The sequence below is a fragment of the Ostrinia furnacalis genome, unplaced genomic scaffold, assembly GCF_004193835.3.
Source record: "Ostrinia furnacalis isolate ACB-3 unplaced genomic scaffold, ASM419383v2 OfSCF2838, whole genome shotgun sequence".
Taxonomy (NCBI): Eukaryota; Metazoa; Arthropoda; class Insecta; order Lepidoptera; family Crambidae; genus Ostrinia; species Ostrinia furnacalis.
Genome location: NW_021133077.1, coordinates 404,808 through 430,697, shown reverse-complemented (window position 1 = coordinate 430,697; position 25,890 = coordinate 404,808). Strand labels below are relative to the sequence as shown.

The window sequence follows — 25,890 nt, the reverse complement described above, 5'->3', positions numbered from 1 at the left end:
GAGTCTTAAACGAATACTAATGAAGTCTACGCACTAAACCCGCTGACCCGCCGACATGAGTCGTCGACTTTGACATGTGTCAAGTCACAGAAAATACAAGTCATCGATATGTTTCTTTTAAAATAAAGCCGCCGATACCAAGCCGGGCTTAGTGTGTAGCATCCCTAAGCATTACTAGCGGGTATGAATGAAAGTAGAAAGAAACCCATAGGGCTAATTCACACGAATACGTCGATTATATGCATTCTGTGTAAGGAAGCGGCCTATAATTATCGAACACGGCAAAGCTCCGGATTGCTGGACGTAATAACTCGCTCACCTGCTCTGTCTTTGGCGGGTATCTGAGGACTATGTCCATTGCTGGACCAGTCACAGGTTTTACAACTAAAATATTGTGCATAATATTAAATTTAACAGTTACGAAATACTTTCAAGTTCGACTAGAAAATGCCAGTCGGGTGCGCCTCTCCCTTCAAGAGGATTTCACACCAAACTTAGCAAAGATAATAAGCTTTGTGTTTTTATTTAATTGAATGCAAACTCATTTCTCCTTTAGCCCAATTCAAAAACTAAGCCAGTTCACAAAATTATGCATCGAACGTAGCCAGCCGGTGTGCAACGTAAATTCCGATTTTCAGGGTTTTCCGGGCTAATGATTGAAATTATTTCAGGAATCAGCCTAAGACAGGCTTAAATAAATAACTTTAAACCTAAATAAATAAACACTTATCTAGTAATTTCGGTGTCACATAATAGTAGATCAGAAAATTGCAGTGAAAATGAAGAAACGTTTTCTCGTTCGTTGTGTAATGGACACTTACGAGCCAATTTCCAAATGTTGGCAGCCGAGTCGATTCCGTTTGTTATGATAGCGCTAAATTACACATTGTAAATGTAACGATTCACTAACTCTATCATTATAAATGTATTTGTAGAGCTGTCTTCGGCGCGAAAGTGAAGAGATTGTTCGAATGAATCATCGTAATAGGTTTAATGATGTAAAATTAAATCGCTTTTTTACCAAACTTGATTGTAAGTACTAACACATGCTGCCTTTAAGAATGTGCTTTTAAAACATAACTTAGTAACATATATTACATCAATTTTAGGATTTAGTGTCATTGCAAGTTAAGATATAATAGGTAAAAGAAAAATCCATAAAACATTTATACTCGTAACAAAAATGAGCATCGTAAAATTGCATTTTTTCATCATTACGACGATTGTCTTCGTTGCACAACATTAACAGTAAAAACAAATGCCTGTCGCGAATTAGGTGTTTTTTTTTTGTTTTTATTGAGTTAATTACAGAAATTACTTAGTTGCGTTTCGTAATTTTTACAATCTTTCTGTTCATTATAGCAATACAACCTAAATTGAGATGTTTTGTCTTTCACTGCTAATTTTTTCAGGATTTATTGTTTAAGTTAGATGTGAATTTTGTTTTACAAATAAATTAATATTACGAGTACTTATTCATCGGTCTCCAATACGAGTAAATTAGAAAGTTAAAAATGACTGGTTTTGTAAACAATTTATTATTTGAATAATTGATTATCGACAATGTCAATAATAGTAAGTAGGTAATTTTCATCATCATCAATAATAAAGGTTATCAAATCAGAAACTCTACTTGTAAGACTTTTAATTGCTAGATATTTTGATAACTTACTGTGTGATCACAATAACTAGCATAGCCACTAACGAGGGTTGATTTCTTAAATATTTCATTAAAATATCGTAACCGTGAGAACGGTTCGCATAACTTAATATCCCAACAAAACGTTCCGTAACCACATTCTGAAGTTATATTGTGGTCGGAACGACGGCAATCACCATTTGATACGAGTTGTTAAGATTTATTTTAGCCATTTACTAACATTGCTAAGTGAAGTAACAAAGAGGTATGTAAGTATTTTACCCATTTTTGGAGATAAAAATACCTATTACATTTATCATTGTCAAAACACTTGAAAAGGTGAAATGTTATGTATTGAGTAAAATATGTGTGTCATATTGCCTACACTGTGCCATTGAACAGTTGCCTGCCTAGGTTTTTTTTTTTGGTTTTTACTACGTTTNCTACGTTCTACCTATGTTGCATATCAATGAATGAAATTATCTTTACTATTTCCACTTCTCAACGGCCTTTGCCATCAGTCATATTTATTTTTTGCCTAAACCCAGCGATATGGAAATCTTTATTATTTAACCAATATTATAATGCTCAAGAGTTTGTTTGTTTGCTTAAAAGTGCTAATCTCAGAAACTCTGGTCCGATTTGAAAAAATATTTTTGTGTTGTATCCAAGAAATGAACTATCGTCCATTTACCGAGGAAGGCTTTAGGCTATATTACATCACCCTACAGCTAATAGGGGCGGAGCAATAAAGAAAAAAATTACAAAAACGGAAAGTATTATCAATAACATTTTATGTTTACAATTTTCAATATTTCGTATGTTTGTATTGTGCAGTAACATGCAAAGCAAATAACGAGGTGTAACTAACTTGCAGTACACGAACAATTAAGAAAGATTAACCTCGTAGTGAAGCAATGAACATAAACTTAATGGGTGTGATCTAGTTGCTGTGGATGTCAGAACGTCCCAATTAATTAGCCTCTACATTTCTTACCTCATTTTGTTGGGAAATTATGAATTCTTGGATGGAAGACGCGGAAGTTTGAAGTTAAGTTCATATGGGCGATTTATGTCGTTGAATTCGTATTAGAACATCGATCGAGCAGACTTCGAATGGTTTTGAATCTAGATAGGTGTGTTTCAGAAGTAGCCCAGAAAAGCGTAATTTTCTATACACTCAGATTATTAACACAGTATTTATATTGATTTATCTACTGTGTTATTAATTTAAATGAATTTGGCAAAACTTACTTCTTTAACTTCTTTCGAACTGTCTCTATCTCAGATTTGGGACACCACAAGGTCAAAGGCAGTTTATTATTCAGGTACTTCAATTGGTGATTTAGTGGATGTAGGAAGTCATGTATTAGTTGGCGCTTACACGTCCCTCATATAGCTATTACTGTATAATACATTTAATTTATAGGATTAACCTAAAAAACTGAAGCTCTACCAGTGTTGCAGTAAGCCTATTACACCAGAACCAAATAAACAGTCAAGGGACAAGACCTAGCAACGTATGTCAAGTGGAACACAGAGTATTATAGCCTTTAATGCTAAGCCGACAACACCTACTGTAGCATGGATAGATGTAGGTAAAGAACTACCCTCAGGTCAAAGATTAACGTATGTGACTATGAGGACAGTATTAAATTGTATTACGTAGATCAAATTACCTGGCTGATTAAAGAATTAGCGGAATACACTGATTTGTCTATGTTATTTAATCGGATAAGCTTGTTTTTTGGCGAACTTTAGCTTACTACTCGTACTTACTTACTTACCCTCAAAAGTTTTAAGATACTTATAGAAGTAAATTAATTTAGGATGTTTTATTAAATGTTAGTATTTTCTTCTACAAATTAATGTTCTAACCTCATTTTCTACCAAAATTAGGTAGGGAATTAGGGATTTATAGATACAAAAAACATTTACTGTAAAAACTAAAGGAAATTTTCTGTTAGCTCTACAATACATAAACACATTTGTATGAAAAACTCGGTTTATGCAACTAACCTTTATTTGATTAATAAATAAAAAAAAAGCATAAATCTTATCATGACTGATATCACCAAAGCATGACGTTGCTCAGTTAAGACATGCATAAGGATAAGCGTAGCGTGAATAACGAATAGAAGAAATGACTGCAGCACAGCAGCGCTTTAGAATCTTAGATCACCTCCGCATTACCTAACACCCCGTATTTACATAGTAGAAATCATCGAGAAACTTGTAAAGTCCAGTGCAGTAAAAGGCACGTATTCGCACAAGCCTATTATTTGCAAATAAAGTGTGAATTTAAATAATATTCTCATGTGAAACGGAGGGTGGACGCTTTCTCGTTTCGGCAGACGATCTGGTCTCCTTTCAGAAATCGCTGGTGGTCACGCTCTAGAGATACCATATTTGACGTTCGATTGTAATAATTGTTACTAAAGTGCCTTTACAACGCCGAAATTGTTTCCTTGAATTTTACTGTAGGTGTGTAACTAACGCTGTGTGAAACTAAATTGACATCCTCAGTGGTTTCCAATTCGTGCCCGATCAAAGATCGGTATTATACACGATTGTAATATTAACCTCTTACCTACGGGAGGCACCTATAGTTGCCAAGTCAAAAGCCACTTCTCAATACGGGTGGCAACTATTGTTATTTTGATAAAGCCAATTCTAAATCAGCGTTTACGACAAAAAAACAATAAAATTGCAAATTAAGTGTAAAATGCGCTTGTAATTATGAAACTACATTAGTTGCTAATATTCCAAATTTCAATACCGTAACTCTCATACTTTTTAAAATATCTTGACGTAAAGGGGAGCAAACAATTTAATAGGTTAAAATACCCCGTATTGAGAGGCGACTTTGGTTTCCAAGGGCCCGTAGGTAAAGGGTTAATAGCAAACTAGAAAAAAACTTCGGTAAATAATCAGTTTGTGTAATTCCTAGTATTTTTTCTAAATTAATTCCTATAGTTAGATAACAGTAAAGTTTTTAAAGTTGGCATCCGCAAACATTTCCCAAAACAAACATCAAATCAGTTCTGGCCCTTCTTCTCGATGATATTTCTAATAATTGTAGAGCCATTTTCCTTTACATGTGTAAGTAGCAAGGCATATTCGCACCAAACGTGACCCCATGAATGAACTCCTACTTCTCACGTTGTTTTCCAGCCTTGCTCTTGCCGATCGCAAATAGATCTGTGTTATTATGTTGTTAGTCGGCACTTTCGCGGTTAGTGACATAGGAAACTATGGTTCGGAAAGCTATACCACTTAGAGTAATTACCTTCGATGACAAGTTAGGACTTCCTTCAGCCTTAATGCTGGCCACGTATCTGATAATCAATCTGATCGAAAGGTGAAATCCGGGGAATAGGTACTACAAGCTCGACGCAATTGGAAATTATCTGCCTACGTGTTTAGAAAACCGTACAAACCTTCGGCTTCCGGGAAAAATGCTTTTGTCATTTCTTTCGACTTGATATTCATAGGTAAATCAATATGCAAATGACTCTCATTTGATTTATTTCTTGCTGCTTTTACTGGTGACCAAGTTCTTTATAGTGTACCTACATAAACAAGTTTGTAGGGGCCTCTACATTGATCTACTGAAATGGATGAATCACCAAACAAATGTAGACAATCCCGTTGGTTATTGCAGCAATTGAAAAACGAGAATGGTGTGCGGTACACTAATTAATTCAAATCGTAATGGCATTGTTCTCTAATCATTCGATTCGCATGGAATTGGCAGGAAATGTTTAGATTTCATTAATAGGAATATGATGAGGACCAAAAGTAAGGTCAATCGCCGATAGGAATATGGGCACAATAGCCATTGGCCTTCGTCACCGTTTCGCTGGCTGCCCCTTTTGTTTATGGCGTGCGCCCGCGCACCGGTCTGCAGGGCTGTCGGCCATGAAATCACCGGTCCGAAAGAAAGTAAGGGGTTTTAATAGTAATAACTGTTAACTCGGATTGTAATGCGAGCAAAAAATGCCTTAACAGTATTAATATTAAGTAGTTTTTGGTAGGTATTTCAAAAAGTGGAATGACTGTTTTAGATTACTTAGTAACTTCATTTTCTTTTAAGTTCTTCCATATCCTAATTTTCTCGCGGAAAACGCGTGCCTAATCAAGTAACCACTTTACCTAAGGGACAAGTCACCTGAAAATCGTGCGGGCCCTACCGAATGGAGAAGTATCTTCTAATCAGAACACTGGGGAGATGCTCAAAAGTATCTAGTCCGATTGGTTCCTATCACCAGATAAATCGTAAAATTTGTGCTGCGATGACAACCTTTTGGAAACCCTGAATCCACAGGACCCTCAGTTTCCCGCCGAAATTCGTGCTAACAGACTTTTTGATGCATGTTGCGCATCCGGCAGAGGGCGCGAGGTCATATTTAATTGTTTTACGTAATGACAATTGTTCACTTTTGGAGCGTGCTCCGTGTGAATGAACCTCTATTGACTCACTGTTTCATGGTGTTACTAAACTTTGATGTAATTCTGCTATATTAATTTTGGCATCATTAAAAATAATTATTGTATGAAAGAAGAACGGTCACGCCCCATACAAAAAAAACCCAGACCCGACAGAAACGAGACATACCTCAGTTTTTTTGTCATGTCTTAATTAGTTAAATTATATATTTTTTATATTCGAAATCTATGTATAACACCAAAATATTACCCTTTGTTTTTGTTTAGGCGTTATACAAAAACTAATACAAAATGCTTATTTATCACCAAAATTGGTAAATGTATGTACCTAAATGTCTATTACAGCTGCTATGGAACGTATCTAGGTGACCTGGAGATACAACCGGATTATACAGGATGGTTATACATAATAATATGAAACGATAAGTGATCTCACTCGATTATTTCTAAACTATACAAGATATCGAAAAACTAGTTACTGATTCTGAAAGTGCTTCACGAGCTCTTTCAAATGGTACCAATAATAGGGTACTGATTATGGAAGCTGGTAACATTGAATTTTTGGATTTTGTAACTTATTATTTTTTCCACCCTGAGATACAGCCGGATTATGGCTGTATCTCCAGGTCACCTAGATACATTCCATAGCAGCTGTAATAGACATTTAGGTACATACATTTACCAATTTTGGTGATAAATAGGCATTTTGTATTAGTTTTTGTATAACGCCTAAACAAAAACAAAGGGTAATATTTTGGTGTTATACATAGATTTCGAATATAAAAAATATATAATTTAACTAATTAAGACATNAGTTAATGTTTTTATTAGCTAAAATAATTTTTTTGCTATAGTTTTTTGTCATAAGTATTTCAAAATAATTATTTATTTAAAAAGTGTAGTTTTTTTTTATTATTTAAATCACTACAGTTAATTATTATTCCTAAATATTTCAATTTTTCATTAAAGAAGAATAACAGTGCTGTTGGAACAATAAACCTTAATTGCGACGATGATCGACCGAGCGTGTATAGAAATACGCGTAAGCAAACAGGCGCGTGGCGGCCCGGACTGATTTGCAACTTGAAGTTGTCGCGCGCTGTAGGTAATTATCTCGGCCGGCATAGGCGAGTGACGGAGGCCTGATAATACATAATTTATAGGATTAACCTAAAAAACTGAAGCTCTACCAGTGTCGCAGTAAGCCTATTACACCAGAACCAAATAAAGAGTCAAGGGACAAGACCTAGCAACGTATGTCAAGTGGAACACAGGGTATTATAGCCTTTAATGCTAAGCCGACAACACCTACTGTAGCATGGATAGATGTAGGTAAAGAACTACCCTCAGGTCAAAGATTAACGTATGTGACTATGAGGACAGTATTAAATTGTATTACGTAGATCAAATTACCTGGCTGATTAAAGAATTAGCGGAATAGACTGATTTGTCTATGTTATCTAAGCGGATAAGCTTGTTTTGTAGGCGAGCTTTAGCTTACTTACTTACCCTCGAAAGATATAGATCTAGAAGTAAATTAATATTAGGATGTTACAAGATAATGTCCTTCAAATATTACAATCTCATTTTTTACTAAAACCAAGGTTAATTAGGGATATTAAGATACAAAAAACATTTTTACTGTAAAAACTAAAGATTTTTTTTCTGTAAGTAAACTCCTCGCGATATGCAACTAAGCTTTATTTGATTAATAATATCTAAACTGTAATAAGCATAAATCTTATCATGTCTGATATCACCAAACCATGACGTTGCTCAGTTAAGACATGCATTTATTACAAAAGGATAGCGTAGCGTGAATAACGAATAGAAGAATCACCTGCAGCACTGCAGCGCTTAAGAATCTTAGATCACCTCCGCATTACCTAACACCCGGCATTTACATAGTAGAAATCATCGAGAAACTTGTAAAGTCCAGTGCAGTAAAAGGCACGTATTCGCACAAGCCTATTATTTGCAAATAAAGTGTGAATTTAAATAATATTCTCATGTGAAACGGAGGGTGGACGCTTTCTCGTTTCGGCAGACGATCTGGTCTCCTTTCCGAAATCGCTGGTGGTCACGCTCTAGCACTCAAATATGGTATCTATATTTGACGAGTGTGTCACTAAAGTGCCTTTACAACGCCGAAATTGTAAGAGAAATTTTTTCCTTGATTTTACTGTAGCAGTCTTTTAAAATCACTTGGAAGCTAACGCAGTGTGGAACTAAATTGACATCCTCAGTGGTTTCCAGTTCGTGCTCGATCAAAGATCAGTAGGTACACGATTTTATTTATGTTATCATTTTGCAAATTATTAGCGAAACAACCTTTTCGGTATAATACCAATTTGTGAAACTTGAAAATACAAACTAGAGCGCTACTCGAGATGTATATTTTTTCTTGCTTGTTATTAAGAGCCATTTTACATTTTCGTGCGAATTTCTAAGATTTTGGAAGCATGAATTACTATCTTAAGCAACACCCAGAGATTATTTAATAACTGCGAAAGACAGGTCAATCCTTGGTGTTGACCATTAATGAAACGGATTTACTAAAACTCTTTTGCTTAATTCACAGTGCCCCATCTCCCACAACCATTTTACGGAAAAATTGCCGCAGACTCATTTTCAAAGTCCTGTATCTATTATTTATGCTCATATAATAAGCTTAAAAATATATAGTAATCATCGGACATATATTCTTGTAGTCCATTAATGAAATAGATTCTTGAATTTCATTACCATTATTGAGTAAAATCTAAAAATAATTTGGCAAATTTGAAGATTAACGTCACATTTTGATCGTGGTTTTTGGTTTAAAAACACAGCAATAACTGCAATAAAAGTATCCCAAAATAAAGAATATTCATTGTAGAATTGATTTCTACAGTTATTGTTTAAATATTAGTAACCACTTTGTCAAAATATTGATGTGAATATCAGTATAAATTACAATCATAGATTTCGAATATAAAAAATATATAATTTAACTAATTAAGACATGACAAAAAAACTGAGGTATGTCTCGTTTCTGTCGGGCCTGGGTCACAGATGACCGTTCTTCTTTGCAGTCCTTTGTTATTTAATTATCCATTATTGCATGAAATGTCTGAGTGGAGCACCATCATCTGCTGTTGGTACATTTGGTTGTTACAGAGAGCTTGCATTTTTGGTAGATTGTCCAGGGACAATACTTACTAAATCATTCAACTTTGGTTATGTTAGCCAAAATTGAGTTGTTAATTGTTATTATTCTCATTGTTCAAATGAAATAAGTAATGGACAAAAAATGAAAAAGAAACAAAAGTAGGTACCTAAATAGCGCTGAATCTTTAAGTATATTATGTAGAGACTGTAATCCAATGAAACCTGTAACGCCCCTGGGTCTGCGGGTGTCTATGGGCGACGGTAATCACTTACCATCAGGTGATCCGTCTGCTCGTTTGCCTCCTATCACATAAAAAAATAAAATAAAAAAAAAATAACAATAGATCCAATTTGTTCTAACAAAACTTAAATGATTTAGTAAAGTATTGACCCTGGACAATCTACCAAAAATGCAAGCTCTCTGTAACAACCAAATGTACCAACAGCAGACGTAGTGGGTTGTTACTTGTTATCTCACTTGTTTTCATTTTTTTGCTTACGATTCGCTCATCGAGTCGGTGTGAAGTTACGAAATTCATGGTTCACAAGACATGTTTTTACACAAATATTATTTAATATCTGAGGCGATTTGTTATAGTTATGAAAGATTATTCAATAAACCATTTCAGACCTGATGCCATTGCATTGCACAAGAGTTAGATCCGTATGCTTGCGTCACATTGTTAATCTGGATTAAATCATTAGGTAAGTAGAGTCTAGATCAAACATTAGATAAAAGGAACGCCATAAGCGTGAGAAGACACGTACTCTCTAAGGTCCATTAAGGCCACAAGCCTATAAGGCTGCAGTTCCAGCAATAATGGTGCGAGTATACGCAACGTCTCTACATAGATAATCACAATATGGGTTTGACAAGGATTGAACACCAGTAGGCCTAAGATACGCGCCGTGATAACTTTTATCGATGTCAAAATGTATGGGAAAAATCGATCAAATGGCGTGATAACCGCTTATCATGGCGCGCATCTTAGGCCTGCTGATCGAGTATCTTACTTAACCACCATCATCATCATCATTATCATCTCAGCCATAATAGGACGTCCACTGCTGAACATAGGCCTCCCCCAATGCTTCCCATGTTACCCGGTTGGTAGCGGCCTGCGTCCAGCGCTTTCCTGCTACCTTTATGATGTCGTCGTCTTACTTTATGCTAAATCATATCGGTAGACTTTACTGATACTCTACATCCATGGTCTAGGAAATAAAAGTCTGACAGTGTTTCCATCTGGCTCATAATAAATGCCATTAGCGGGGGTTATAAAATTGTTAACTCTGCTGATGTTTATATCCTTGAAAAAACAGGGCTTATTTCACAGAAATCAGTGAATACGCACCTTAACACTTGCGTGACAAACGACAAAAAGACAAAACAATATCAAAACGGCAATTTGTAAAACATGAATGTAAATGAAAATTTCGATTAGCCCATTAAATAAGTACTTAGGTAAGCTCAGTCATCAAAGGGAGATTGAAGACAATGTTTCCACGGGCAGTTAGCAAATGCTCGACTTGACACGCGCTAGTTATTTGAAGATAACCTACAAAACCGCGAATTAAGGGCGAACTCTTGTAAACATTGGTTTGTTAACTTTCTTTTAATACCTTNCATATTATACCTATTCGTGTTTTATTATTCGTATCCAGGGTCCGATGATGGAGCTGTAAGGGTCAGATTTTTTTTTCACTATGTGACTGTCTTTATTTTGTACTTAATATATATTTTACATATTATACCTATTCGTGTTTCATTATGAATCGAAATATAAAAGACTTAAGAAACTCTATTAAAAATTTAAATTAATTTATCAAGTTTGAATACCTCATTCTACCTTAAAATTAATAACTTAAATCAAGTCTTAATACGGTCACGGCTCAAGATTTTTTGTCCAATTCAGCGTTCTTTTTACTCTTTTGACGTTGCATTGACAGCTTTTACCTAAATTCGCGCGGAATATTTTTGTGAAATGGCTCTTAATTTCTAGTCAAAGTTAGCATCCCTCTAATTTTCCCAAAACAAATATCAAATCAATTCTGTCCCTTTTTCTCGATGATATTTTAATAATTGTAGAGCCATTTTCCTTTACATGTGTAAGTAGCAAACAAGGCATATTCGCACCAAACGTGACCCCATGAATGAACTCCTACTTCTCACGTTGTTTTCCAGCCTTGCTCTTTCCGATCGCAAATAGATCTGTGTTATTATGTTGTTAGTCGGCACTTTCGCGGTTAGTGACATAGGAAACTATGGTTCGGAAAGCTATACCACTTAGAGTAATTACCTTCGATGACAAGTTAGGACTTCCTTCAGCCTTAATGCTGGCCACGTATCTGTTAATCAATCTGATCGAAAGGTGAAATCTGGGGAATAGGTACTACAAGCTCGACGCAATTGGAAATTATCTGCCTACGTGTTTAGAAAACCGTACAAACCTTCGGCTTCCGGGAAAAATGCTTTTGTCATTTCTTTCGACTTGATATTCATAGGTAAATCAATATGCAAATGACTCTCATTTGATTTATTTGTTGCTGCTTTTACTGGTGAATAAGTTATTTATAGTGTACCTACATAAACAGGTTTGCACGGTCCTCTACATTGATGTACTGATATGGATGAATCACTAAACAAATGTAGACAATCCCGTTGGTTATTGCAGCTATTGAAAAACGAGAATGGTGTGCGTTACACTAAGTAATTAATTCAAATCGTAATGGCATTGTTCTCTAATCGTTCGATTCGCATGGAATTGGCAGGAAATGTTTAGATTTCATTAATAGGAATATGATGAGGACCAAAAGTAAGGTCAATCGCCGATAGGAATATGGGCACAATAGCCATTGGCCTTCGTCACCGTTTCGCTGGCTGCTCCTTTTGTTTATGGCGTGCGCCCGCGCACCGGTCCGCAGGGCTGTCGGCCATGAAATCACCGGTCCGAAAGAAAGTAAGGGGTTTTAATTGTAATAACTGTTAACTTGGATTGTAATGCGAGCAAAAAATGCCTTAACAGTATTCATATTAAATAGTTTTGGTAGGTATTTCAAAAAGTGGAATGACTGTTTTACATTTTCTTTTAATTTGACTTCCATATCCTAATTTTCTCGCGGAAAACGCGTGCCTAATCAAGGAACCACTTAACCTAAGGGAAAAGTCACCTGAAAATCGTGCGGTATCGAATGAAGAAAGATCTTCTAATCAGAACACTGCAGACATGCTCAAAAGTAGTCCGATTGGTTCCTATCACTAAATAAATCGTATTTGTGCTGCGATGACAACCTTTTGGAAACCCTGAATCCACAGGACCCTCAGTTTCCCGCCAAAATTCGTGCTAACAGACTTTTTGATGCATGTTGCGCATCCGGCACAGGGCGCGAGGTCATATTTAATTGTTTTACGTAATGACAATTGTTCACTTTTGGAGCGTGCTCCGTGTGAATGAACCTCTATTGACTCACTATTTCATGGTGTTACTAAACTTTGATGTAATTCTGCTATATAAATTTTGGCATCATTAAAAATAATTAATGTAAGAAATTTGCAGTCATTTGTTATTTAATTGTCCATTATTATCCATTATTGCATGAAATGTCTGAGTGGAGCACAATCATCTGCTGTTGGTAGGTACATTTAGTTGTTACAGAGAGCTCGCATTTTTGGTACATTGTCCAGGGTCAATACTTTACTCATTTAAGTTTTGTAATGTCAGCCAGAATTGAGTTGTTAATTGTTATTATTCTCATTGTTCAAATGAAATAAGTAAAGGACAAAATGAAAAAGAAACAAAAGTAGGTACCTAAATAGCGTTGAATCTTTAAGTACCTATATTAGGTAATGTAGAGACTGTTAATCCAATGAAATAACAATAGATCCAATTTGTTCGGCTCAATGAAGCTGCAGTACCACTGAAGACATAGTGGGTTGTTATTCTCACTTGTTTTTATCTTTTTGCTTACGATTCGCTCATCGAGTCGGTGTGAAGTTACGAAATTCATGGTTCACAAGACATGTTTTTTACACAAATATTATTTAATATCTGAGACGATTTGTTATAGTTATGAAAGATTATTCAATAAACCATTTCAGACCTGATGCCATTGCATAATTGTATGAAAAAAGAGTTAGATCCGTATGTTTGCGTCACATTGTTAATCTGGATTAAATCATTAGGTAAGTAGAGTCTAGATCAAACATTAGATAAAAGGAACGCCATAAGCGTGAGAAGACACGTACTCTCTAAGGCCCATTAAGGCCACAAGCCTATAAGGCTGCATTTCCAGTAATAATAGTGCGAGTATACGCAGCGGCTCTACATACCTAGATAATAATCGTAATAAGGGTACTGACAAGGACTTAAAGCATTTCTGACAAGGATTGAACACCTGATCGAGTATCTTACTTAACCTGTTGGTAGCGGCCTGCGTTCAGCGCTTTCCTGCTTCCTTTATGATGTCGTCGTCTTACTTAATGCTAAATCATATCGGTAGACTCTACTGATACTCTACATCCATGGTCTAGGAAATAAAAGTCTGACAGTGTTTCCATCTGAACAAATGTTTTGGCATCGTCTCTATCTTTATTGTCATATTCTTCGAGTACTAGGCTCATAATAAAGGCCATTAGCGGGGTTTTTATAAAATTGTTAACTCTGCTGATATTTTTATCTTTGAAAGAACAGGGCTTATTTCACAGAAATCAGTGGATAGGTACGCACCCTAACGCTTGCGTGACGAATGACAAAGAGACAAAACAATATCAAAACGGCAATTTGTAAAACATGAATGTAAATGAAAATTTCGATTAGCCGAGTAAATAGGTAAGCTCAGTCATCAAAGGGAGATTGAAGACATTGTTTCCACGGGCAGTTAGCAAATGCTCGACTTGACACGCGCTAGTTATTTGAAGATAACCTACAAAACCGCGAATTAAGGGCGAACTCTTGTAAACATTGGTTTGTTAGCTTTCTTTTAATACCTTGAAAGTCGTGCGAAGAAAAGAGTTAGTTAATTGATTTTCTATTGAGTCTAGTGCAGACATCATTATCATCATCTGTCATCACAACTACTTAATAATAAAGCTGCAGAGTTTAAGGGTCAATTTCCCAAACACATTTTTTGAGCGGCGTAGCTGAAAATCATATGTTTTTTATGACATAGAACTTTGATTTTTTTTTACACGAAAATATACAGAGGTTTCATTTTGAGGACAACATTATTAATGAGATATTTCTTTTACAAATTCGACAAAAAATAATTGAACTAAGCGTTTCTAATTTTGGTGCAGTGTCCACATCCTTAATTTCTTACAATTATGTATTTTTTTAGCTGAAGATCAAAACAGAACTTAGGGAAAAAGTATATTTTTGGATTATACAATCTATCTATTATCTAAGATTACCAAATTAAGCAAGTTTCCCAAATAACTGTGATTAAGTCACGTCCTTAAGTTTTGTCCGCGAAAAATTTATGATTTTGGTGTCAATAATGAAATAGCTCGTCAGTTTCTTTAAAGATCAAACAGGATTTAAACACTCCCATCATTCGTTAGGTTTAGTACCGCCCCCGCGAGCAGTGACGGCAGACGGGTGCAAGACCTCTGCGTCTTCCCGCCAAAAACGTAAATGTGTTGTTTTTTTTTAAACGGACAACAATTCCGTAATTTTGGTGTCTTTTTGTATAAGATTTCTAAGCTATTCTTTTTAGTTGAATTCCTCGTATAATGTAAAGGAACTGTTTTCATACCATGTGTTAAAATGTTATTGTTATATTTAAAACAGATTTCATATAATTTAGCTTTTTCAACGAGAATCTAATTTTGGTGAGTCAATTTTGGTGTTTTTGGTGGTGCACCAAAGCATTTTTAACCGACTTAACTCCGTCAATTGTGAACCGATTTTCAAAATTCTTTTTTTGTTCTATAGGGTACACTTATGTGGTGGTCCCATTGTCACCAAGTCAGGATCTGATGATGGGATCCTAGGGAAATCGAGAGTAAACCTCAAATTTTGTAGGAATGCAATACGTTTTCTAAAGTTATTCAAGTAGTCATCATCTAATGTTGATGAGGTGATGATGGAAGGTAAAACTCCTTAACGCTTAGGAGTTGGAGGATAATTCTTTAAATATTTTAGGTAGGTATGTACATACAGTTGTATTATTTCAGGTATTTAAGATGAGCTGATGATGAAAGGTCAAACAACATAAGTTAGGAGTTAGATGATACTCAATACTCATTTGTTGATACATACATTGACACATGATACATTGATACTTTTTAGTTGCCGATATTTAAAGTAGGGAGCCTGTATTTTGCTAGGAAGATTATTTACACTTGGATTGTGATTAAGACTATAATTTTCCATTACAAAATGGAAAATTATAGTCTTAATCACATTAAACATAGGTACTGTCCCTCTTCAGTGACAATAACAAGGACTAATCAACTAAAAAGCATGAAAAAAAATAATTTTAACAAAAAAATTAAAACCGACGCCAACAATCACTTAAAAGTAGAAAATAAGTACGTCGTTATTTATTTATTAGGACAATATACCATGATTAATATTTTTGGAGTCGGTGCTGGTAAATTTAAAACCATTTCTTGAGCTTGGCACTAAGATATGACCGACTGACAGCATATTTTCTAATTTTGGTGCTTTAATATAAATTTTGGTGTTCTCTTAATTTTGGTGTAAGGAAAATCTAAAAAACTACTGGACAAAATTTAATGTCTTAATCATTTTAGAAACAGTATAAGTTTCCAATAAATTTGATCTATAATTAAAGAATAAAAATACACAAATAAGAATTTCCACCAAAATTAGGCAAAAATATGCACTTGTTGAAATTCACCCTTAACCTGATGTGTCATCAATTTGTCCTACCTACATACGTACTTACATAATACTTACTAACATAGGTTACCTAGTTTTTAAGCTAAACAAGACAAACTTTTAGCTTGTTAAAACATGCACGAACATATTAATTGTCTAATGAGCTGTTAACAAGGCATGCACTTTTGTTGACGATGTCTAACTCAGCAACGAACAATTAGGTAAGTAGTTAACTTACTGTTTCAAACCAAAATGTAAATAATTATGCAACCTGGAGATATACTTTCATTTCAATAAAACGGGGATAGGTAATAACAAAGGGTGAATCGAAGGCCCTTAAACTGAAAAGCATACAAAAAAACCATTGTCACACAAACATAAACTATGTAGGCAGATAAAATTACAGTTAAGCGCCTTAAAACTATATAATAGGCTTCAAATCTTTTCTATTATTGTTTATACTAGTATCGCCAATCTACAAAATAGCCTTGCGGTTGCGACCGTTCATTCCAAACTGCGGTAGAGATTAACAACGACCTAACGCCTTTCAAACCAAACGAAACAAGAGCAAACTGACACCTGTCTCTTTACAGGTGCGCGTGAACTTATCGGCACGTAAAACGGAATCAAGAAGTCAGCAGCGTGAGGTGACAACACTTTCACCAGTAGCGCACGCGCCGCATCTTCCCACGGTGAAACCGTGCGAAGAAAACGTCAGGAAAATGCCCATTGTACAAGAAAACACGGCTAGATGCACCAGGTGATCCAATATGCGCGAAGTTGCGCAGGCCAGCACACCGGCCAGGGTCCGGTTAAAACCAGTATGGGCCGGGTTGATATGGTTGCTGCTAATTGCGCACGCGGTTACAGCCAACAGGCCGCCGCGGTTTCTGATAGATGGCCAGTCAGAGATCGTTTTGAGGCTGAAAGAAGGACCAGACACTCCTGTAGGTAAGTACCACAACTTTAGCTGCAGTAGCTCTACTTTTATAGAGAGCTCATCTCTCTCTCTCTCTCGCCGTTTCAAAAATATTATTTATAATAAGCTCTCTGTAAGTCCTACCAGGCCTGGCTCACTCCGCGCGGTACATCCGATAATTACCTACAGCGAAGCGCCCCGCCGGCGGGTATTATATCAGTCGAGTGTCACGCGCGCGCCCGTCAGGACGCTGGCGTGCGTTGTAGTATGATTATAATTTTATGATCGAAGTATTATTTAAAATATGCCGTATTATGCCGTGTGGTGACGGCAGAGTAGAATACATTTGTCACCAACCCCTACTCTTCCCGCGGGTGTCGTAAGAGGCGACTTAGGGACTACACATCAAACAGAGAATGGGCAGCAGCGCTCTCTGAAAAACATCAATCTTTTAAACTGCGATCTCCAACCCGCCTGCCAAGCGTGGAGATTATGGCAAAACCCTCCACTATAGTAGAGGAGGCTCATAGTCCAGCAGTGGACTGTAAACGGCTGTTGATGATGATGATACTTACCTACATACGTACCTCATTACAAATAAGTAGATTAATTATTTTTTCACTAGACAGCAACCCTAACAGCGTAAGAAGAGTTCAGAGGCACGCGATAGAAAGAGACAAAACTTGTAGGTGAATAAAATTATAGGTACGTAGTGCTGTGCGAGCTGAATTCCACAGTATCGCGTCGTAGCAAGACTCGCATTTATTTAAATCGTCTTGCGGAGTAATCCTTCTGTACCTGTACTATTACTTATTCTGTGGTCCTACATAATAACTATTATCAAAGTTGATCTATCGATTTTTTAAACAATCGCTGATCGTTACCATTCTTATGAACAACTTGCATCCTACCTACTACGTAATACATATTTTCGTGTTTTAAATTCTTAATTTTATCAGTTCCAAATTGGAACTTCCAATCACCTTTCATCGAGCATTAACTACTTACTTAACTGGTAGTCAGAGCTGTTAGTCATCAGGAAAAAGTTTTGTAGGGTACAATAACAGACAGGCGGAAATTACCGGTCGAGGGGATAGGGTAACCAAGACAACAGACGTCCAACAAAGGGGAAACCTTACAAACACTAGTCCCCAACTCCCCACAGTATAATCGCTTAGGCAATATCATGTAACATGTAACTTAAATTACCTTACTCATCGTTTCGTGCAACGTAAGGAGGGTATTTTTAAATACTGGATAGACAACATTAATTTATAGTAATCTCATTCCAAATGTATAATCAGCTTAGCTTTTAATTAAATAAATCTAGCAAATAATTGCTTTACCATTTACCCATGTATGCATGTATAGGTACTTCATGAAGCCTTAAGAAACTAGAATTAAGTATGTAGATTACTTAGGATTAGGATTTTTCATTGTATTTTTGTTGCAGGCAGTCTAATATATCGACTGAGAGGCGTTGATCCTGATGGAGACACATTAAAATTTGGGATTAGAGACCAACTTGGTAGTGATATTTTAAGATTAGAAGCCATTTCATCCAACGAAGCTAATATTTATTTAGTTAAGGAATTAGATAGAGAGGTAACCTTTTTATTTAATTATCTTTACTTGAATTAACTCGTACTTTTCTGCATCTTTGAATGAAATAATAATTTTATCACTTCTAGGTCCGTGATGAATACTCTTTCGTCCTAACTTTAACTGATGGGCATTTGGGGGAAGGGAACTTCGTCACGCAGAGCTTTTTGCTGTTAGTTGAAGACGTGAATGACAACGAGCCCATATTCAAACCGTACCCGTCGGCAATCACCGTGAAAGAAAATGCACCGCCCAGCGTAATTGCCACGGTAGAAGCAACAGACCTTGACGAAGGTGCATATGGTCAAGTATGTTTGAGATACAATCTTTTTTCATGTTTATTAAGAATTAACGACCCGGCCCAGCTGGATTAAATAGGAGCAAAAAGCTAATTTTAGGGCTGATTTTTCAATCGTCAGATAACTTTTAACTGAAGAATAAACTTGTCATTTTGACATATTTCCCCTACTGAAACTATCAATGTGTCAAACTTATTCTTCGGTTAAAAGTTATCTGACGATTGAAAAATCAGCCCTTATTTAGGTAACTAATTATTCGACACATTATTGGACTACGAAGCAGAACTTCTACCATGATTGTGGTGACTAAAAATAAGTCCATGACTTCGTCTGTAGAGGCTAAAATTGTAATTCCTAAAGCTACGATAAATCTTGACATTTAAGAAGTAAAATGTCAATGTTTGTTTTTTAAAAAAGTAAAAAGTCATAATATTTTGGAATTTCGAATAATTTTTCACTATGCAATCTTAGTATGCAATAAATAATTAAATCCCATTATTTTAAATTTTTAGGTGCTTTATCACCTGCAAGAGCTAGACGGTGATATCGACAACTTTTCTGTACAAACTGTGAACGGGAAGGGTGTGATCCGAGTAACGAATAGCTTGGATTACGAGAAGAAATCGCTGTACCAACTGAGGGTGCTCGCGGTAGACCGCGCGAACCAAGGCAGAGTCAACACTGGGACGGCAGCGATCTTGGTGAAGGTCCAAGACGTTGNTTTTGGTACTGAATACTGTTGTTTGTGACTGAATTGTGACTGAAACGCAAAAATATAGAGCAATTCACGAAAAAGAGCGATTTGCATAACTTTAATACATCATCATCATCATCATCATTTCAGCCACAGGACGTCCACTGCTGAACATAGGCCTCCCCCAATGCTTTCCATGTTGATCGATTGGTAGCGGCCTGCGTCCAGCGCTTCCCTGCTACCTTTACGATGTCGTCGGTCCTCCTTGTAGGTGGACGTCCCACGCTGCGTTTTCCGGTACGCGGCCTCCATTCCAGAACCTTTCTGCCCCATCGGCCGTCAGTTCTGCGTACTATGTGCCCTGCCCATTGCCACTTCAGCTTGCTAATACGTCGGGCTATGTCAGCGACTTTGGTTCATTTACGGATCTCCTCATTTCTGATTCGATCTCGCAAAGAAACACCAAGCATAGCCCTCTCCATAGCACGCTGTGCAACTTTGAGCTTCTGACACAAAAATAAACTTGCCGTTCCAAATTTCAGACTGCATAAGATTGGGAATTCATTTATGGGGAAATGTATTAAATTACTTAATAAATTACCACAAACTGTTGTAGAACTACCCATTCATAAATTCAAAGCACATATTAAAAGTACCTTAATGAAAAAGGGCTACTATAAAGTCGATGATTATTTAAAAAATAAAAATGATTGGGATGCGTAACTGCCTAGCTCGCATAAATATTATTATAACTATGTATTTTGAAAACCTGTAAACCTTTGAAAAAGAGGCTGACAATAGTGTCTGAGTTTCTTGCGCTGCTTCTTCTCAGCACTGGCCCATTTATTGTCCTGAAGCAGTGGTAGGGTTAATACTGGGACGTGTAAAAGTGCTTTTTTAAAGCCTACTTACAGAAATAAATGAGTTTTACTGAGTTTTTTACTGAGAATCTTGAAAATATGAGAACTTGGAATCTTCTAAAAGTATACTCCAAAGCATGTATCTACCTAATCTGTTGAAAAACACAATTTATTAAAAAACTCAATAAAAATGCTTATAATAAATGTAAACAAACTGAGAGCAAATTTAGAAAAAAGAACTATTATCTGGAAATTATAGGACATGTTTTCTCTGTGATAATATTATATTCAGAGGTTTCTTACCACTGAACCATTTAGGAGACATACAACATTTAGGTGGATTCTTCTTAAAAAGTTTTCTCTCCAAACTATAACTATTGAAGAATTTAATTTCTTTTATTATTTATTATTTATTTAATCTAAACCATTATTGTATTTTTCTATTTCAAGTCCGAGCCATCGATGGAGACCGAGGCATCAACAACCGGATATCGTACAGCATCATCTCCGGCGGTGAAGAGCACTTTGACATTGACAGCAGCTCGGGAATCGTATACACTATCAACCAACTGGATCGGGAAGATCCCAATAACAGCAATGGAGCCTACATATTGGAGATATTGGTTTGTTACTAACACTTTTTATACCTGAGATGGAATTGTGTAAAGCAATCGTAATCATTTGACAGTTCATAACGTATAATAAAGTCAGATAAACAAAGCGTTTGACAGAATAATCGTATGTTACAATTGCTTTGTTTACACAATTCCACCTCTGATTTTATGTATTTGAAAAATGATAAGTACCAAACTAATAGGATACAAGTTTTTTAATTTTTTCCCTGTCCCTACCTATGTTCTCTAATAAATAATGTTTTTTTTTTCATAACAAATTAAAGACATTATTTAATTAAGGACATACCTACATGTAAAAAGATCTTCATTATTTATTTTGTGTATTTATGTGTCTTATTCACACAGGCCACAGAGGAATCCCACGCCGTCTCTCCTATGCCCAGTGCTACGACCGAAGTGACGGTCATTGTGACTGATGTTAACGATGAAACTCCAAGGTTTAGGAGTGAGAAGTATGTCGGTGAAGTCCTGGAGAATGCCCAGCAGAATACCCCGATAACTTTTCTTCAGGATGCTTTGCCTGAAGTGTTTGACTATGATCAGGTATGTCCATACAGTAGGTATAAGGCTGAGGACAATTTACGACGCGTTTTTTGAGTCTACACAAAAGTTTTGTATGAACTTCACAACAACACAAAATGTGTTATAACTTGACTGAGGACAATTTACGACGCGTTTTTTGAGTCTACACAAAAGTTTTGTATGAACTTCACAACAACACAAAATGTGTTATAACTTGAACGTTTATTAACTCTAATAAAATTACACTTGTTAGGCGTAATCTGCAACTTGTATAAATAGAGATATAATTGGACCTTAAATTAATGCAGTTAGCACTTTTATTTCTACTCCTATAAATTAGCTGTCTATACTACTGGAAAAAAATGTGATGCACATTTCATTTATCTGAAGAAATTCTTTTGTAAAAAACTATTTATACAATAACTGAAGATGCAAATTAAACCCAAAACAAATTCTAATTGGAATCCAACATGCAATTTTAGTAACCTACATTTCACTTTATTTCAGGGGAAAAATGGTACATTCGAACTGTACCTGGTCGGAGACAATGGTGTTTTCGACGTCACGCCATTCAAGGGGATCAATGAGGCGTCGTTTCTGATCAGAGTCAACGACCCGTCATTTTTAGACTATGAAAAGGTCACCGTAATGAATTTCAGTCTAGTCGCCAAAGAAATTGTTGCCAAAGACCCAAAGATGAGGTACCTTAATCTTCTTTTTTTACACAAAAAAACTCGTTAAAATAACGTGATGTTTTGAGCAGAATTTCGCATCAGTTGTATGTTTCTAAAACTATGAGTAATTGTAATTTTTAACCAAATTCAGATTTATTCCCGAAATTCACCAACATATCCAGTTTTCATGCATTTACGCCCGTATTCACAAACGATGCCTGCTTAAGTGAAGCAGCAAATCAAACACAGCGTTGAATAGAGCTCTGTGATTGTTTCATGTGTCATCCTGTGCGTCGACGCGAACCGTGAGAACTCATAGTAGTGTTTGTGAATACGGGCGTAACACCAGGCTCAAAACATCTTATTTAAAGAACAGTGTTTTAAAATTATGTTACAGAAACCAACTTTGCTTATAGGAAGTAGTATGCAACTGCGCTATTAACTGTTCATTTAAAATTTCAGTGTAGTGCCAATAATGGTCCATATAAAGGACGAGAACGACAATTTCCCCGAGTTCACGGAGTCTCTGTACATGGTGTCCGTCCCTGAAAACTGCGAGGTTGGGACCACAGTAGCCTGGGTGCAAGCTTTAGACCAGGATTCCGATAATTATGGAACCAGGGGCATTAGATACACCAGCCTTGGAGGAAGTATAGCCAATTTGTAAGTAAAAGATGTGATGCAAGGATTTCCATAGTAATAGACAAAAATATTACAGCAATCTCCTCAGCGTAATTATATTGCTGTCGCGCTCACACACTCACTGCAGCCGCCCGTCGCACATTCGCGACAGCAATATAATTACGCGCAAGCGCTAAGGATGGGTAGCTTGGGGTCATTGGACGAAATTCTACGTGCTCGGCGACCGGACTCTACTATTTGAAACTATTAAAAGCCACTCATCTTTACTTCCAGGCTCAACCTAAACCCAATATCAGGCGTGATAACAGTAAAACAAGCAGGAGGTGACAACTTCGACCGGGAATTGATCTCACGACACTACCTCACCGTGGAAGCAAGAGACGACCTCGGGAAAGGCAACCGTAATACAGCACAGCTGATCATCAATATAGAAGACGTTAACGACAATGCCCCAATGTTTCTTGCAAACAAATACGAAGCCAGACTGCTGGAGAATGAACGCCAGTTTGAGAACCCATTGATACTGGAAGCTAGAGATATCGACCTCAATGGTAAGTGACATAAGGCATAAAATTGTTTGTAATCTAGGTTTCATTGGGTGAAGGCAACGGAATACCGCTCAACTGATCATCAACATAGAAGATGTCAACGACAACGCTCCAATGTTCTTAGCAAACAAATACGAAGCTAGGCTGCTACAGAATGAACGCCAGTTTGAGAACCCATTGATTCTTAAAGCTAGGGACATCGATCTTAATGGTAAGTGACATACGGCTTAAAGTTGCTTGTAATCTAGGTTTCATTGGGTGAAGGCAACGGAATACCGCTCAACTGATCATCAACATTGAAGATGTGAATGACAACGCCCCAATGTTCTTAGCAAACAAATACGAGGCCAGACTACTGGAGAATGAACGCCAGTTTGAGAACCCATTGATACTGGAAGCTAGAGATATCGACCTTAATGGTAAGTGACATAAGGCATAAAATTGTTTGTAATCTTAGTTTAAGTAGACAAAGGCAATCGTAACACCGCGCAACTGATCATCAGCATAGAAGACGTTAATGAAAACTCTCCAATGTTCTTAGCAAATAAATACGTAGCTATACTGCTTGAGAACGAATGCTAGTTCGAAAACCCACTGATTTTTGAAGCAAGGGATATCGACCTTAATGGTAAGTGACATAAGGAATAAAGTTGCTTTAAAAATAGAAAACTTAGCTTACAGGGTGGAAAACCATAATCAAACGGGGACGGAAGCATTGTAACGGCCCACAGTCTTTTAAAATCACTTGGAAGCGGACATTTTTTGGTGAATAGATGACATGATTTAACAAGTAAATCTAAGTAAATTCTTAAAAGAAACCCGTGGTCTATCTTCAACAGCTTTCGAGAAAAAATTTTTTTAATTTGGCTTATTTTGTGTGTGTTAAAATACGATTTTTGGTTTATCTGTTCTTTTGTTGAAGTTGTAACACAATTGACTTATGTGAGTAATAAAGCACACCATTTCCCTTTTTTTGAGCTATACATCACATTCTAAAGCTTTGTAGATCCGGGGAAATTATAAAAAAACTGATTTTTGGTTTTTAATTTTTTAAATTTAAGTTGTACATTTTGAGCAATAACGAATTATTGCATGTTATAAAAGACCTTTTATTTTACTCACGAAAAAAAAATCACCGAATTTTGAGAACATACTTGTGAGAAAATTGCATTTGAAATTTCGTGTTATGCAACGCCTTCTGAAAAGCTCTTGGCAAACACAAACTTTCGTCATTGCTATTAAAATATTGTCTGGCGATATTGTACTGGTCAATTTAGTGCAAGGCAGGCAGTGTTTAGGGTTACTAATTTGTTCTATTACGTACTTCAGTCCGCACTGGATGGACAAATGGAGATCAAAGTTGTGNTTTTGTAGAATAGCTCAAATACTAATAATACAATGCAAATAAAACATACCTTAACGACCTGGTTTTTCTTGTGTTGGAAAATAACTGAAAAAGAAGTGAAAAAAGTCATGTTTTTTTCTAATTAAATCCATTCTTACTCCCTTAAAATGTATGAAACTTGTATCTGTTTTCTACTTCTGCTAATAGATAATTTTATTGGCTATCGCATGATATAAAATGTTTGCTTATTGGTGTTAAGCTACCCTCGCTATCACTTGTTTTTGAAGGAAGAGGTGAAAACTAAAAATTAAAAACTTAAATCCATGTAATTTTTCGAAAAATGGGTCAGGCCCCAAATTTGAAGTATTTTCATCGATAAAATTGTCCATAGATTACGCCCTTAAAGTTTGATCACTACAAGCCCGGACACACTGTATTGCTGTCGCGCTCGCACACTCACTGCAGCCGCCCGTCGCACATTCGCGACAGCAATATAATTACGCGCGAGTGATATGGATGGGTAGCTTGGGGTCATTGGACGAAATTCTACGTGCTCGGCGACCGGACTTTACTATTTGAAACTTTATCAAAAGCCACTGAAACTGACTTTCACTCATCTTTACTTCCAGGCTCAACCTAAACCCAATATCAGGCGTGATAACAGTAAAACAAGCTGGCGGAGACAACTTCGACCGGGAATTGATCTCACGACACTACCTCACTGTCGAAGCGAGAGACGACCTCGGGAAAGGCAACCGTAATACAGCACAGCTGATCATCAACATAGAAGACGTTAATGACAATGCCCCAATGTTTCTTGCAAACAAATACGAAGCCAGACTGCTAGAGAATGAACGCCAGTTTGAGAACCCATTGATACTGGAAGCTAGAGATATCGACCTCAATGGTAAGTGACATAATGCATAAAATTGTTTGTAATCTAGGTTTCATTGGGTGAAGGCAACGGAATACCGCTCAACTGATCATCAACATAGAAGATGTCAACGACAACGCTCCAATGTTCTTAGCAAACAAATACGAAGCTAGGCTGCTACAGAATGAACGCC

General features: G+C 36.4%; 1 protein-coding gene across 1 annotated transcript in view; it reads left to right on the top strand.

Annotated features, from left to right (window-relative positions):
• LOC114356615 (cadherin-23) overlaps window positions 1-25,890 on the top strand; it is a 70,262-nt gene that overhangs the window by 7,844 nt on the left and 36,528 nt on the right. The window contains exons 2-10 of the mRNA XM_028309870.1: window positions 16,677-17,034; window positions 18,456-18,607; window positions 18,694-18,912; window positions 19,416-19,629; window positions 20,902-21,080; window positions 21,438-21,635; window positions 22,122-22,315; window positions 22,751-22,951; window positions 23,204-23,481. Coding sequence (XP_028165671.1) covers window positions 16,854-17,034; window positions 18,456-18,607; window positions 18,694-18,912; window positions 19,416-19,629; window positions 20,902-21,080; window positions 21,438-21,635; window positions 22,122-22,315; window positions 22,751-22,951; window positions 23,204-23,481 — 1,816 coding nt within the window. The 5' untranslated portion in view covers window positions 16,677-16,853. The remainder of the gene's footprint in view (window positions 1-16,676; window positions 17,035-18,455; window positions 18,608-18,693; window positions 18,913-19,415; window positions 19,630-20,901; window positions 21,081-21,437; window positions 21,636-22,121; window positions 22,316-22,750; window positions 22,952-23,203; window positions 23,482-25,890) is intronic.